Source organism: Diabrotica undecimpunctata, chromosome 2 (assembly GCF_040954645.1).
Source record: "Diabrotica undecimpunctata isolate CICGRU chromosome 2, icDiaUnde3, whole genome shotgun sequence".
Lineage (NCBI taxonomy): Eukaryota > Metazoa > Arthropoda > Insecta > Coleoptera > Chrysomelidae > Diabrotica > Diabrotica undecimpunctata.
In genome coordinates, this window is record NC_092804.1 from 79,526,068 (window position 1) to 79,544,138 (window position 18,071).

At 31.9% G+C, this 18,071-nt stretch overlaps 1 protein-coding gene across 1 annotated transcript in view; it reads right to left on the minus strand.

The window, feature by feature from the left end:
• The window catches only part of Tango9 (transport and golgi organization 9), a 48,975-nt gene extending 31,154 nt beyond the window's left edge, over window positions 1-17,821 (minus strand). The window contains exons 1-2 of the mRNA XM_072523139.1: window positions 17,606-17,821; window positions 12,348-12,492 (exon numbers count right to left, since the gene is read on the minus strand). Coding sequence (XP_072379240.1) covers window positions 12,348-12,492; window positions 17,606-17,682 — 222 coding nt within the window. The 5' untranslated portion in view covers window positions 17,683-17,821. The remainder of the gene's footprint in view (window positions 1-12,347; window positions 12,493-17,605) is intronic.
• Window positions 17,822-18,071: the final 250 nt, after the last annotated feature.

Here is an 18,071-nt window from a genome sequence, read left to right on the forward strand (position 1 = left end):
TGCAATGGCTAAATTATATAAAATGGGATAATAAGAAAATATTTTTCAAAAAATCCTTAAATGCAGAGAAGTCATTTAAGAAAATTTCTTTTATTAGACGAAATGGGTTGGGAAATTTAGTTCCCCCGTTGAAATATAAGGCGGATGTGCTAATAAATAAAGAAAAAAAGAAGGATCTTCTTGATCTGCTTCCCTTAATCCCTACAACTTTTCATGGGTTCTATGAAAATCTTTCATTGATCGAAACAGCGTTGCTGGACTATTCAGGTATCGACGAAGATATTGATTAAATAGTTAATATGTTTAAGTGATTCATTCTTTTTTTAGGTTTATTTTTTTTTATCAAACTTCCATTTTTATAACAAATAAAAAATACTTTGTTTAATAACATTATTTTCATAACTATTTTCTGTAAGTGCAATAACACATAAGTCATGGACACACTTGGGATCAAATGACATAAGTCACGAATTTCATTTTTGACATATTTTTTATTTCATGGGTGGTGGAAAATTTGGAGAATAGTCTATATTAGTATAAGACATTTATATAGATAATTATAAAAACAACAATTAAAACCAAATAAAGTAAGTAACACATAATTTTGGGCTATAAAACGGATTTAGAGGTAACCGGTGAATATTAAATCGCTTCTACTGAAAAACTAGGCAAAATGACTTATGTGCTTTCTCACCACGGTCAAAGAAATACCAGGGTGAATAGTCAGCAATCTACCATATGTGGATTATCACACAATATCGAAACTGACGACCTTTCTAGGTTTTGGGAGATTGAGGAGTGCTCAGGTACTAAACTTCAGTCTCCAGAAGAGTTATTGTGCGAGGAGCACTTCAAATCAACCTTTAGGAGAAATTTGGATGGTCGGTTCATTGTGACCATTCCTTTTAAGTCACAGGTTGACTCTTTGGGAGAATCCAGATCAATAGCTCAAAGAAGGTTCTATAGCTTAGAAAAAAGGCTTCTTAATGATCCTATCATGAAGGAGCAGTATGTTGCATTTATGGAGGAATACTTGTCTTTAGGCCACATGTCAAGAGTTACTGATTGTACTTTGCCAGTACATAGTTATTACTTTCCTCATCACGGGGTGATGAAGCAGGACAGTCTCACTACAAAACTCAGAGTAGTGTTCGATGGTTCCTGTCCGTCATCATCTGGTCATTCGCTCAACGATCTTCAGATGGTAGGTCCCGTCATGCAGAATGATTTGATATCTATCCTGTTGAGATTTAGAAGGTATCCATTTGTTGCATCTGCGGACATTGCCAAAATGTACCGCCAAATTCTTATTGATGATACTCAACGGTGTCTCCAAAGAATCTTATGGAGAAATCATCCGAAAGATCCTCTTCATTCATATGAATTAAATACAGTTACTTATGGCTCTACGTCAAGTAGTTATCTAGCCACTAGATGTCTCTATCAGCTATCATTAGAGCATTCTGATACATTCCCTCAAGCTTCTAAAATCATAGCTGAAGACTTCTATGTTGACGACTTGTTAACTGGTTCTGATTCGTTAGAGGACTTAATCCTTAATTGTAAACAAGTCTCTGAAATTCTTTCAAAAGGTTGCTTCCCACTTAGAAAGTGGACGTCAAACAATTCTTCATTTCTTAAGTCCATCCAGGAATCTATTTCATTAGACACTCCCTTCCTTTTTGGTGCCAATGAAAACACAAAGACACTTGGGTTACAATGGTGCCCTAGTTTAGATTCATTGTCCTATTCTATTGATTCAAATGTTACTCCCAAAATTATCACTAAAAGATCAATACTTTCTGGTATTGCTCAAATATTTGACCCTTTAGGTCTCTTAAGTCCATCAATCATTAAAGTCAAAATCCTTATGCAACTCCTTTGGTTAGAGAAGTTAGACTGGGATGAAGGAGTGCCATTGCATATTCAGTCTGAGTGGTTATCTTTCAGAGATCAGTTGCATGAGTTGAATAAATTGCAAATTCAAAGAAATGTAGTTCTCCCTAATTCTGTTCTTATTGAAATGCACGGATTCTGTGACGCAAGCGAAGTTGCTTATGGCGCAGCCATATATATTCGCAGTGTTGATAAAAAGGGTAACATTTTTATAAATTTACTTTGTGCTAAAAGCAAAGTAGCACCTGTAAAGAAGCTGAGCGTACCTCGCCTGGAACTTAGCGGAGCTTTGATCTTATCACGTCTTTCTAAAATGGTTATTACTTCTTTGAATATTCAGTTCAATAAGATTTTTCTGTGGTCTGACTCAACCATTACCTTGGGCTGGATAAAACCTTCGTCACATGTACTAAAAACTTTCGTTGGTAATCGTGTTTCAGAAATTCAGTCCAACACAGATCCCGAAAATTGGAGACATGTACCTACGGATTGTAACCCTGCTGATTTACTCTCTCGAGGAATTGAACCTCAGGTTCTAAGCTCTTGTTCATTTTGGTGGCACGGCCCGTCATTCTTGCTAGATTCTCCTGAAACTTGGCCAGTTCAAGTATCTTTTGATAAAGAAAAACTTCCAGAGTTTAAAACTATTAGCAACCAATTTATGATAGTTTCGTCTACTCCATTATTTGATTTTGAAAAATATTCGAGTTTTTCAACCTTGGTAAGGTCAGTGGCTTACTCTTTGCGTTTCTACTACAATTCTCAACGAAAGAACAAGGCCACTCGTGTTTTGGGGCATTTAACCACACAGGAGATTAACAATTCTACCCTTACTCTAGTTAAGTTGGTACAAGCTGAAGGTTTCCCATCTGAGATTCAGTGCTTAAGAAGAGGTAATGCAGTTTCTTCTAAAAGCAGAATCTTATCACTTAATCCCTTTTTAGATCCAGAAGGATTACTCAGGGTCGGTGGTAGATTAAGTAATTCAAACTTTTCTTATCAAAAGAAACATCCTATTCTAATTCAATCTAATCATAAGTTTACTATTCTATTTTTCCGTCAAGAGCATTTCAAGCTGTGCCATGCCGGACCTCAACATCTCCTAGCTCACGTGCGTGAGAAATATTGGCCTTTACATGGAAAACCATTGGCTAGGAGAACGGTTCGCGAATGCTTGCGTTGCTTTCGCTTCAATCCCGATCAAGTTAATCCCATCATGGGAGATCTTCCCCAATCAAGAGTCACCCCCTCATTTCCATTTGCTGTTACAGGAGTTGATTATGCTGGTCCATTTGCCCTCAGAACTAGTCGTCATAGGGGTGCTTCTTCATATAAAGGTTATATTAGTTTATTTGTTTGCCTATCGACAAAGGCCATTCATTTAGAGGTGGTAACGGATCTTTCCACCGAAGCCTTTATGGCGGCAATAAAACGATTTATAGCTAGAAGGGGCAAACCATGTCAGATGATGAATGATAACGGAACCACATTTGTGGGTGCCAACAATTCTTTGTTGGAATTGGGTAAATTTTTGAAAACCAATGGTAATAAATTCCCTGATATGTGTGCTAAATCTGATATAAATTGGAAGTTCATACCGGCTCATTCTCCTCATTTTGGCGGTCTCTGGGAGGCTGGAGTCAAATCGGTGAAGGCTAACCTCAAACGAGTTATGACAGATACGAAATTAGATTATGAAAGATTTGTTACATTACTAACTCAGATTGAAGGAGTATTAAATTCTCGTCCTTTGAGTGCCTTGTCTTCTAACCCTTCTGATCTTTTGCCTTTGACACCAGCTCACTTCCTCATTGGAAGACCCATGGATTCCGTTCCAGAAATAAATCTATCAAACTCATCCATTACCAGTTTGTCTAGATTCCAGCAGTTGCAGCAACTTCGCCATCATTTTTGGAAACGTTGGTCTCTGGAATACATCTCCGAATTGCAAGAACGGAAGAAATGGAAAGTCAACCAATCTAAAATTCAGACTGGCACACTCGTCCTCATCAAAGAAAGAAATTTACCTCCTTTAAACTGGTGTCTTGGGCGCGTAGAAGTTTTGCATCCCGGCGCTGATGGAGTTACACGAGTGGTTACCATAAGAACTTCAAAAGGACTTATAAAGCGAGCTGTTACAAACATTTGTCCACTTCCGGTTCCTAGTGATCAAAGTGAAGGTGCAATCACGTCTTAAGTTCTAGAACTGTTAATGCGTCTTAGTTAAAGAACATTTGTTTGATTTTTAAACTTAAAAGTTTATAATAATTATTGAAGATGTATTTGTTTATTTTTTATTGCATGTAATGCATTTCCTCATTTACTTGCTTACCTGTTAAATTGAAAGCGATCCTTTCAAGGTGGGGGGCATGTTCAAGATAGTGGCTGCATAATTATTAAAAAGGGGAAATGTCAAGGTTGCCAATAGCAACTAATAATTAATCTGTATCATCCCTGTGTGTGTCAAGCGAGAATAAAAAAGTCAGATCTTGAAATTCATTTTGTATAATTTTATTATAAGAATTTTTCACATTACGAATAGATAAATCATCAGATCATATCTAAGAAAAAGAACAAAACAAACACATACACTCGGTATGTTAAATGAATAGAAATAAAAAATCTGTGAAAAATGTATGACATATTTCAAGCGAATTATACTAATTCAACTACAACACAACATATACAAAATCCCCGATGTAGTTTAATATAACCTATCTCTTCCAACATGCTTTAAACACTTAAACTCTAACCAGGCATAAAACTGAACGAAAAACAAATAAATAATCTACGTATCGCCCATGTTGCAGTTGTACTAGCGGATAACATAACGGACCTCCAAAATATTTTAACCAAAACAAACCACATGGGTAAATACTAAGGCCTAAAAATGAACATAACACCAATTAGATGACCATAAGCAGATATGATTAAACTAAATCCAACTACTAATAGATAAAGATCTTGACTACGAAGTTGAAATACGTGCTCGTATAGAGTATGCTAGGGACGCTTTTCAAAGAATAAAAAAATTCTTAATAAACTCTACAGCTTATCGTTGGATATCCGATACCAATTTGTAAAAACATTCATTTATTCCATATTGCTAAACGGAGTGGAAACATGAACTCTCGGAATCACAAGTATGAGACGTGTAGAAGCCTTTGAGATGTGGGATTTTCGAAGGATGCTGAAGATCTCCTGGACAGAGCACGTGACCAACAACGAGGCGCTGAGAAGAATGGCTACTGAGATAGAACTAAATATTGCAAAAACCAAAAAATTAGTTATCTAGGACATATTTACAGAGGAGAAAAATACAACTTCCTACGACGGATAATAGAAGGGAAAGTGGAAGGAAGAAGAAGTCCAGGAAGAAGAAAATGCTCCTGGCTGAAAAATGTAAAGACTGGACAGGCATGAACACACATTCGATAATAAGAACAGCTCAAGATAGAGAGCAACTTGCTGTAGTTTAGCCAACCTTAAGTAATAGAGAGGGCACCTTAAGAAGAATAGATAACGAACTGATAGAGAAAGTTACTTTTAGAATGGCAAAAGGGACTGATATCGAATATCAATAGCGATAACTACATTCATTATAGGTGTCTATAGAGATAAAACAACGGTTAGCAAAAGCCTGATCGGCATTCGTTAAGATGAAATAAATTTTCAAAAGTCAAGACCTCTGTCTAATTACAAAATATAGACTACTTAAATGCTAAATAATTGTGATTGTACTATATGGAGTGGAAGCTTGAACTCTGTCAGAGGCATCTAGGACGAAGCTGGAAGTAGGGAATGGGAAGGGAATGTGTGAGAAATAATGGGAGATAGAGATATTCAGTTGGTTATTGAAGCGGAAGTGTTTGGAAAGGGCGGCCAGGGAAGACGACGTGTTCCCTGGCTCCACAATCTAAGACATTGATTCAATATAACAACCGTAGGTCTGTTTCGAGCAGCTGGAAACAAAGTAAAAGTTGTCATAATGATTAACATCCGGAACAGATAAGCATCACAAGAAAAAGACTTTCCTTAAATTAATCAAATATCTCTGAAACATGAGTTATCATTAATATCTCAGAATTGTATAGAAGCTTATGAAATGTGCACGTGAGTTTCTCCCAATCTCAGGGACAGAACTACTTCGAGCTCTAGATGACACAACGCAAAGTCTCATACCTCGTAAACATTCTGAGAGGTAAAAAATATGAGCTATTGAGATGAATATTAATGGAGAAATGAGAAAGCAAAAGAGGTCCTTGTAGCAAACCATATTTGTGGCTTCTAGACAAGGGACTGGTGTGAATTAAGGAATGTGGTGACTATATTCAGAAACCCAGGGTAAGGCACACTCCACATAACCAACAAAAATGGCAGATGAACGTCTACGCGCTGTAAGCGTAAAGCAACTGAAGAATAAGGCGTAATAAGAAAAAATCTAATGAGCATAGAAAGAAAAATATTTTTCAGCAGTAGGGTTTCACGCGGGACAGCACTGTCCGCTGTTGTTAGTACTTGTCATTCGTAAAGTAATTTTGATTTCTTGAAAAACATTATCTTCAAATATTTGAATTATTACAAATCAATTTGAAATTATCTTTGACTATTTTTGATGATATCCAGTGACGTAATTAATAAAAATGGTCTACGGGTGCCATTTTGTAGTATAATTTTGAATAAGACCCGAAACTCGTAATCGTGTAGATGTTACTGAAAATGTCTATGATCCCATCAAAAACTTAAAAAATCCGCCATTTTAACGAGTAAGTCACTGAATTCCATTAAAACTAAGACAGAGTGCTTTAGTTCAGTCACCGAAATAAATTAATTTAAGTTTTATTCTTATTAAAAGAAGATTTAATTAATTATTAATTTACTTTAAATGAGCACTGTTTAAGGATAAGTCCCTTTGAAGACTCTTAAAAATTCATAGATGCATACCCGCCGATAGTCAAATTTTCTATTTTTTTATAACAAATGTGTAACTGACTTATAAGTTATTTAATACATTAATAAATGTAAAAAATCTAACCTGGATAATACGGTTAACGAAATTATCACATTTAAAAAATAAGATTAAAAGAAAAACTTGAAAACAATTATCATGGGATTTAACTAGTCATTTTAAGCTCACCATAAATGGTTTTCGAGAAAAAATAAACATATTTACCTATTGTTCGCCTGCATATTTTATAAATAGTAGATTACAGAATACCTTTTATAAATCCTTGGGATTCCCTTAAATAAATTTTGTTTAAAATTAACACATTCATACTCTATTTGTGCTAAAATTTGAGAGCAAAATAGTAGACAAAAAAAATTTCAAGACAGATTTATTGTTGATTGTTAAATTCCAATAAAGAGTGAATTAGTAAAAAAACTTACAATGAAGTAAAATCTTCTGATGTATAATATGTTTACTATAAAATTTAAATTATCCAAAAGAATTAAATATTTCAGAAAGTTTTTGGTCTTATCAGACCATTATCAGTGAAAACACCTCAATAGTAATTGAAGAGGTGAATTCCAAAAGGGATTATTCATTTTTTTCACATTTTGAGGTTTTAGTTGGATCTGATTCTAGAGCATCATTTCTAACATTAGAAAAAAAAATCATGCCATAACAGCTTAAGTCAAGTATACTACACAGATTACAAATCAGTAATGTTTTCCAAAAGTGCTTTAGTCATGCCTTGTTCCTTTCCAAACAGGCTTAAGTCAGCTGTTGAGTGTTTGCGCATGTGCGATTCCAGCTGTCAGCATTATTTGCTGTGAGTTTTTGGTTATGTTGACTGTTTGAGGTTTGAGGTGAAATAAGTGAGTAATCGAGAACGTGTGTTATAAGTATAAAATGAGTTTAGATTTTGTAACAAGTGATTTTTCAGTATCTGTAAACGACATTAATAGTGCAAAGAAGAAGATGCGAGAGAAAAATGAAGACCTGTGGGACAAAAATCTCAAGAAATTCGCAAGAAATAGTATAGAAGCTCATCCAGATCCTCGCATTGTTTGTGCTCATAAAGGTGATGTTTGTCAGGCATATCTATTGAATCCTAACGATGTACGTAGCTTTTATGATTAAATCTACTCACATAAGACTGCTACTGATCAGAAAAACTTCGTATTCAAATACCTTCTCAATCAAGAGTCTAAGCAACATATGCTTAGAAATACCACGATCTCGAACAGTTACAAAATACTTCACACGACAGACAATGGTGTTTTATTAAGTGTGTGTAATTCCTTTAAAAAGATTTTCACCATTAATTATTTTTAGGAAAGAACAGCCTTTCTTTCTATTCAGCAAGAGGATTCTTTTAAACGGCGTCCATTTCAAATAGGTTAGGAACCTTCTTGTGCTTTGTTGCCCAGGAAATCTGTAAGTATTTTTTTTTGTTTTCTTTCTTTGTAATTACCCCTTCTACTCCCTCTTTTATTCACTTACTTACGTCCCAGCTCTCCAACCAAAACAAGAGTGGCCGTTCGCCAACGTTTCAGTTTGTTTGCTTACCCTATCTCCAGCCCAAGAATTGCTCAGTCCCCACTTTCAACCCCCTATAAGTGATACCCAATGTGGTAGGCAAATTATATCGTTACAAAGTTCGTGAGGTCATCTCTAGCGACTGAAAAATAAAATACCGGTTAAAAATATATGGGAAACTAAAGCACAACTTTACGAAAAAGAAGAGAAAAACTAAGGGGGACTTGTAACTATGTAATAGCAAAACAACTAGAGAAAAAAGGAGGTACATGGAGAGAAGCAAAAGTTATGGCAGAAGGTAGAAAGATCTGGAAGAGTTTCGTGCACAGTGCATTTCATCCTTTCACCCTAAAAATAATAAATTACAAACCAAAAGGAAGAAGTGTAGAAAGTCCATTGAAAAGATGGAGCAGTTTGATACCGGAACAGATAGAATACCCTGGACTGAAGAAGATTTATACTTTATTAAACATCTGCGCAAAGATGCACAGACAGCAAGAAGAATAAAAGCATCCAGGTAATAGTTTAGGCAAACGGGTACATAATTTAATAGTAATTAAAATAAAATGTCTATTATAAATTTAATACTAGAGTACTAACGTATGTAAATTTTACGTACCGTTTTTAATCACATAGTACTGAAAGAAAACTAATCGTGGCAATGCTTAGCCGCGTCGGCGGCTATGCTATTCTCATTTCGTAAAAGACACGCGTGCTTAGTATCTGCGTTAAAAGTTTTGTACGTATTGTGACGTGTTGTTATTATTAAAAATAATAGTCTGCAAAATCAAATGTTAATATAACAATAAAACACTGAAAACTTTGTTTTCAAAACTTCCACAAAATTTATTTTAAATTCTTATCACTACAGCCTACAGCTGTTTCAGCTGATTGCCTTTCTCAAGTGATCTGTTTTTGGCATGGGTTTACACTTTATAGTCTCTAATGAAATAAGTCAAAAACAGATCACTTGAGAAAGGCAAATAGCCGAAACAGCTGTAGTGATAAGAATTTAAAATCAATTTTGTGGAAGTTTTGAAAACAAAGTTTTCAGTGTTTTATTGTTACATAAAATGAATTTCCATCAAGTAACGGTCGAATCCATAAATTATTCAAATGTTAATCTAAAGCGTCCCCTTACTGAAAAGGAAATGGAGGAAATTAAGTGACTTCAGTGATTTAAGTGGTACATTGAAGATAGAGACTATGATCCTGCAGAGGACGAAGAAAATATCTTCACAAAACTAGCTAATACCTGGGCAGATACACCAGCAGAAACTCACACAGAAACAAGAAATACGGGCTCTCGTAAAAGAATTAAAATTACGCAGCTCCCGTCATCAGAATCAACATATACTGATAACCGAATTGAACCAAAATCATCTGTTATAATATGGGGTAAACAGTCTTTAGTAGGTAAAAACGGTTATAAGTGGAGTAATTTGCCAATAAATGATGGAGCTCGTAAAGTCGCATCCAGAAATATTGTTTATATCCGTCCAGGTCCGACCTTAGAAACGACATTGCTTGAACTGAAAGCACTGTAAGGTTTGTTAATTTTTATTTGTGGCTTTAAAAAATAATCACTTCTCAGCTGATGTTTAGTTGATGGCACTTATTGTGGCCATATAAAAAGCAACGATGAATAAAGAAATGTTTAACTTTTTGATCACTTCTTTACGATTTGATAATTTCTTGACAAAAGAAAAATGCAAAAAAGTACATAGCATTTACGTATGTTAAAGTAACGTTAATATTCTAGAGTTAAGGTAAGTATGTAAATGTTAAACTGTTTTTTCTTATCAAATCAATAGGGTGGTTAAATACGTCTTTTATATATAAAAAAAAAGCATTTTTAATCCTTCAGTGATTCTCTGTAGAGTTTTTCTCCCTGAAAATCGCCTGTTCTACACCGATCGTACTGAGAGATACATGTAGCCATAAGACTAGATCTTTCCAGAACAAGTATTTTTTCTGTATTATAGCTTAATTTCTTTTAAAAGTTTTTATAAACATTAAAATTCATGTTTTCTTCTTCATATTGTCATTTTTTTCTTACTTTTACTATTTTTCCATAAATATATTTGTATTATATTAAAAATATGTATTTTTAGTGTAAAAATGGGAGTAATAATAAACGAAATATTATGAGAATTGACCATTATACACATTATACGTTTTAGTAGACGGTAATTAAAGCTGAAACCCGATGTTCTCTGTTCAGTGACCTCTATTAAAATATTTAATTTCAGTTCATAAGCATAATAGATATCCATTAACAGCAAATATATAGTAAATGAGTCATATTGAATGTTTGACCCTTTGAATCATCTATAGTAAATAGCGTCAGAAAGTATTATCGTAAATAAATGTATTCTAATGATTAATATTTCCTACGATAAATCAAATAACGCGGTTCATTGTGGTTTTCACAAGTTGTTTATAGAAACTAACCTTTAAATCAATTTGTCTTCACTATTTACACAAACTCTATGGCGTTATGTAATTATTTTGTAGGAATGGCTTTTAAAAAATTACTTAAAAAAATTGACTGACTTGTCATCAGGTCTATGAAATTTTTTTAATTATTTAGGAAATGTTTTGAAATTATACCTCGTATTGTACAATACACTATAGTTCCTGGAAAATCAGATGTGAAGTTTACATCTTTGTCCGAACTCAATGATGCACAATAACATTCAGATAAAAAGAAGAGAACCAGACTTCAAAGCTCGACAGATATACTGGGTACACTAGAAAAATCATAAAGCAAATTTTATTTATTTTTAATTTAATTTAATTTTATTATTACATATTTCTGCTCTGATAAAAAGCGGAAGGGACTTTATGAAAATTATGCGGGTTATCGTGGAACCACATGGTATAGTCGCAGCTTAATACTATATCGAGACATGGTACAATGAACACATGTACACGTTCAACGATGTATATAGCTGGAACATGCTGATATTTTTACATGTAGCTGATCAACGACGGAACTGACGTCACATTATCAGCTAGAATGTCCGACGTGAATTTGACAGGTGATTAATGTGAATATAGTTATCCACGAAATTTTAATGTCAGAAAGGTAACATTATAAGTAAAGTCAATAATTTAATGTATTATTTTTGGTAAATAAATAAATTCGTTAAATTTTTAATATTTTGCATCCAGTCACATCAGTGGCGTGCAATGTTACACGTCATTATATCTTGTATTCAAATGTAAAAAACAAGGAAAATAAATAATTATTATATATATATATATATATATATATATATATATATATATATATATATATATATATATATATATACATATATATTATGTACCAAAAGATTTTTTTTTGTGAACAACTGACATTCCGGAAACAAGAGTCGGCCATTGTTATCAGCTACTTTGGACGCAAATGTTTATTCATAGGTTCCATCCTTAGTATTTTACATCGTTGAAGACGTCTGACACTCTTCTCTAATTATTAGATGCGGTTATTATGGTATGGCAAACATAAAACAATAAGTAAAAATTGATTTGTTGACTTCTGGAAATTAGATATATTTCATCACTCAAACGGAATCTTCAAACAGACTAATAGCTCAAACGTGTTTAATAGTACAATTAAAAATATTTCAGGATAAAAATTGTTATAAATTACAATTCTTTTGGATGTGTATATTGTATTGTATTGTGGATTGTATAGAAGAAAAATTATAAGTTCACTAGCGGAATCAAATTCTAAATGATTTTATGATTTTGCGCAATGTATTTCAAACAATATTTCGTTCAAAAATTTTATTTTAGTGATAGTTAACTATCGCAGTCGCAGCATTTGTTTGAATTCGATATGAAACGACAGCGAGCAATATAAAACTGTAATTAATTATATCAATAAAATTAAAATCACAGGCGCATTTACTAATCCTTACACATTTTATTTACCAACTAATTCACAAAATATACTTACAGCTCTTTTGCTGAATTTTCTGTAAAAAAATTTGAATGCAAGGAGACAACAGAATTCACCCAGAAACATAGAACTTGCTTGGAAAAATGGGTGATTAAAGTTTTTTTCGCCATCTCTGCCTTTTGATTTTAGTGTATCTGCCCATCTGGAATAAGAAGAATGTATAGGTTTTTATTATATTGATTTAATTAGTGAAGAAGGTTTAATGATAAACAAGACATGAAAATCTGATTTTTTCAACCTAAGATTTAACAAATTATTGAATATCAAAACGAATTTAAAAATACTCAATCTCAAACATAAAATTTAAGATAAGTTTGGGCACCATAACATAACGGTTTATGATGTTAGAAGCATGTTATTATGCCAGAGTTCACTAAAATTATTGCACTTTATCGAAACTATTTCTATTTTTAATTTGATCTCAATCTGGGCATATGTAGTGTTGAACATAGGCATCCCCTTCGCTCCCCAACTAATCTTGACATCAAACCATGTTCATTGATCTCGAACCATTGTGGTGTTTTAGGTCTGTAGTCTCACATTTTTCTTTATATGTCTATGGTTTTTAATCAGTAGTAATCTTAATAGTACAAAATCCCACTGCAAGATTACTACGTTCATAACGTAGTTCATCAAACTCACATTTTTACATACATGTAAAATTAGGAGAATATAGTGCTAATAGGTTGCCAGTCAAAAAGTGGCCACAAATATTTATAATTCAATTAATAGTAATTAGTTTTTGCCAAATATTTTAGTTTTTTCATTTATTTTTTAAATAAAATACGCTAAAATACGCTGCGAAAAAATTTAAGCTAATTTTTTTCTTAATATAATGATATGAGGTTGCCTAATAAAAAATGGTCGTCAATTAAGGTTGCCAGCTGTTAAAAACGCGAGGTATTAAAAATAAAGTAAAGTAGAGGGCGCAACGACACTGGTTTAACAAATGATAATATGTATATTATTATTTATCTATCGACGCATGCTTTAAAAACTCACACAACTGACACTTCAAACCATTAGCTTTGCTCGCTAGCTGTCTTTTATTTTATCTTTGGTGTCTCGCGTTTTTAATTTCTGGCAACCTTAATTCTCGACCATTTTTTCTCAGGAAAACTTTATCATATTAAGAAAAAAATTAGCTTTAATATAAAACACTAAAGAAATGTATTCTCCTAATTTAAAATGTATGTAAAAAGGCGAGTTTGATTATCTACATTAAGAACATATTGATCCTGCAGTGGGATCTTATGCTATAATATATCTTTCTTCTCTTTATCTAATAATATAGCCAGACAATTTTCCCGTCAGTTTTGATCTTTGACTGGTATCATTTTGCTTGTATGTATTGGCCATATGTCTTTCTACCGATCTTTGTGATTTCTCTATTTTGTCATATTAGTCAAGTGTGGATTCAGAGAGGAGGCCATCCTCTCCCACCCGAGACTTTAAAAAAATATAAATTTAAATATTTGCAGTTCAAATGTTTTTAGTTTAAAACACATATCTCGCTTGCCTGAGAAAAATATTTTTAGTTTTTGGACTCCAAGCATTCCACCTCACTGGAATGCTTGGAGCTACATGGCATTATTCTCACACTCCTAACTGATTTCCAAGGAGAAAAAGAAGTGGAACTATTAAAAGATTTGAAGAAAGCAGTTAAGTTTTCATCAATCATGGAAATTGGTAATACACAGACAAACATTATTCTATTTGAAGATGAACTAGATTTATCACTGGAAGAAAGAAAAGGAGAAAAATGCAAAACTGCCAGATGAAGTAACAAAGGTGCTTAACGTTTATGACGCCAATACTTTTCCTATAATCCACAATATTCTAAAAATGTTGGCTATTCTTCCAGGTAACTACTTAAATGGACCTATTTATTTTTTAATTAAACTATTTTAATCGTAAACAGAATAAACATTACTTTACTATAAATGTACAAGTTAAGTACAACTCACTAATCAGTATACTTTTATATTTTATACATTAAAAGAAGTTGGCTTGCATATTATTTGGCAAACCTTTTGTTTAGTTCAAAATAACCAATTTAGTAGGTGTAATACAATAATTATTTATTCTTATTTTTTTTATATTCAAATATTATAAATATATGATAAAAAGTTTTCAACTATTTGAGGGACTATCCTATCCACTAAAGTAATTTGACTTTACTAGTTTATAGTTTTTTATCAGTTTTTTAATTTTCAATACGAGAATACATCATTATACTGTATTTTATTATATATGTAGGGAGTTCCTTTTCTACATTAAGAATAGGCTTAGGGCAAAAATGGGAAAACCCGACTCACGGGTGTTTGTCTCCTTCATGTTCACTGAGACAATAAAGTAGACACTGAAAAAGTAATACAGCGATTTGTACATCAGCAAGCCAGATAACTCGAATTTATTGTATGACGTTTAGTGTACAAGAATAATTTTTGTACTAGACAAATAAAGTAAATTGACCAATATTATTCGCCTTTTATTTATGCTATTTTAATTTCATAAACTAAACTATATTTCTTTCTTTGCACTTGTTGGACTTCACGGGATTTTAGGTTAAAATTGATCAGTCCTGGATCAGCCCTTGATATTAGTTCTTATGAATGCCCATGTCACTCCATGTTAGACATTTATATGTAAGGATGGGACAAATGTACTGGTTTTCAGTTTTGTTTTGAGATACTGACGATATTTTTTTACTTTTTAACATGTAGCTGGGTTTTCGAAATACCTGTCCCACTGATATGTATTCATTAACTGCTTTGATTTGTTTTTGTTTAACTAGAATTGCTAATTCTTTTTATTTTTATTTAATTAAACTTTTTTGGCTTCCTGCAATAATTTAACATATGCCTACTCAAATTTTCTTTCATTACTAATTACTGATTTTTACAATCAGTTTTTGATCTTGTTTTTTAATGTTTCCATCCATTTTCTTATAGGTTTTGTTGGACCAAGGTCCACATTAGTATATACACAGATTCCCAACAAAAGTTTTTAAAATAAATGTTTTGACAAAAATTCAAAAACCGGTTGAAGAAGACCAATTTTTATGCAAAAATAGTTCTTATAACATAACTTTACCTTATCCTGGTGGTTATAATGTGGTTCTACAATCCCCCACAAATTTTTCAATAGGACAAGGGGCCAAATAACCCAGAATTTGGAGGGGGTTTTAATTACTTACATAACCATTTTCATTTTGTTTTTAATCAATCAATTAGTTACTGACCAATTGGGTTTTAAAATATTTTTCCATTTAAAAATTTTTAGGGAATACAAGCAACCCCCAACATTGGGTAAAAATTAATTTTGCAAAAAATTGGTCACTCTAGATATAAAAATTTTTGTTTTTTTGTCCAACATTTATTTTGCTAAGTTTTATGGGGGTGAAAATTTTTGTTGGGATGTATATACTTTATATACCACTGTGGATCTAGCATATTTTATAAGAAAATTTATAAAAACAAGCAAATTTTCTACAGTTCTTGCTGATTTCAATTGAGATTGGTGCATTAAAAGAACAAGAACCTGTAACATTATGTGAATCAACAACTAATAATGAAAGGAAATTTGAGTGGTTACATTGTTGGAATTGGACTCCTATAAAAGTTAAAAAACTTTGATCAGAAAATGATTAAGAAGATTATAACACTGTCAATTATATTGTCAATATTTTTGGGGTGCATTCTTGGGACAAGTACATGAAATTAACCTTTTTAAAAAATCTGTCAAAAATAAAATGATATAATGTAATTTGTATTTAAAAAGGCAATTAACACAAAATCAAAAGGTAATCCCATTGGAAATTATGATGAAAATTCAGAAAAAAAGAACTTTGTGACATAGCTGGTTGCATTTAACAAAATAATTCTTTCATTTTTCTGTTTTTAGAAATACAAAATTAGAAAGTCATAAAAAGTAAATAAAATGGTTAATTACATCATATTACTTAATGATAATTCACTTTCATTAATTATTGTAAATCAAAGTTTAATTGAAAAAGGCCAAATATCAATAAATATTTACATTTAAACCATATGTCATAATTAGTAAAGGAAGTAGCCAATTGATAATTGTATTTTGATAATAATTTAAAAGCTAATGTCTGCATTTGTGCAAAATTGTCTGCAAAAAAAAAAACAGTAATAAAATGCAACTATTTTAACTAATTGTATATGCCCCTTGTAATAAATTTAAAATAAAAATATTCATGGGCAAATTAATTTTTTTATCATTACAAAATAAAGTAAGTAGAATAATGAATAAATATTGCAAGTATAATAAATTACACCAAAATACTTGTCAGTTACTAATACCTTTACTTTGTACCTATTATTTGTCATTTAATATATTATGCTCTACAATGAATGGAATAATGGATAGACCCATCGGATTTCGATAGCCATAGTTCAGCCACAATTTTGTCCCTCATACCTTTAATAGTAGTTAAAGATGAAATCAGGAAGAGTAAAATATGTGAAAACGGATTTCCTACGGAAATCTGTGAGAAAATTAAATTTTTTTGTAAAGAAAATCACATGTGCCGTGATGATTTTCTTCCTCGTGGCATTTTACGAATCAATAGAGGAGTATTGATTCTATTTTAGAAAAAATTGGCTAAAGGGCTACTGCTGCTCTAAAGGTGTTAATTATGTCCTAATTATGTAATGTTAATAGGTCAGTGTCCGTCATTTTCTTCTTCATACCACTTGAAAGTTTGTTACTCTTCTCGATAAGTAACCTGCAAAAAAAGACATAACAGCAGGTCCTGAAAATAAAAAAATTTACCTCGGAAAAGTTGTGGAAAATTCAATGTTCAGAAAAATGAATCCGGTTCAACTCTATATTTTTTCTTTTTGACTCATATGACATTTCCAGTATAAAAAAAAAGGCATAAGGGATAAAGAGTGGTTGAACATATTGAAATCCAATGGTCTATAAGATAGACATAAAAATCTATAAGCTCTTCTTCGGAATAGATTTGCATAAGCTATACGTTGTCCACTAATTATTAAAATGAGTAATATAATGCAAATACAATATTACTATTTTAGTCTATAACCTTCACTACTTTCAAATGCTGTGTCACTATAAATTTGTATTTATTAATATATGGTAAAACTGCAACATCTTATTTTTGTAATTTAACTTCAAATCTAATTATTTTTCTTTAAGATTCTATTTGGATTAAAAAAAAAAATATATAAAATCTAAATAATTGAGTTTATGTGGATACTTACTTCGTACTTAGCGTATTTATACTGCCGGTTATTATCATGAAGAAAGCTATTAATAATTGTCGCTGTGTCCAAGCCATGTTGGATCACTAAAGGATTTCTTGTCGTTTTATTTAAAATTTTATATAAATTGAAACAAAACAGTCACACACACACAATACACAATAGACTAATCATACAACACAACAAAAAATGTAATTGATAAAAGCATAATATTTACGTTTTATTACGTCAGAATTGTCACTGTCAATTTCTTTTTTCACACGTGTTAGAATACTATATCTTTTGGTTCTTATAGTACAATACTATACATGTAGATGGCGAGTACTGTATAAAAATTTAAATATTTTTGGTTTTTTAATAAAATATGAGATAAAGATGTAATCAATAATTAAATGGGGTTGTTATTATTTTTGACTTATAATTAAAAACATATAATTACAATTAGATATTTTCATGTACTAAATTC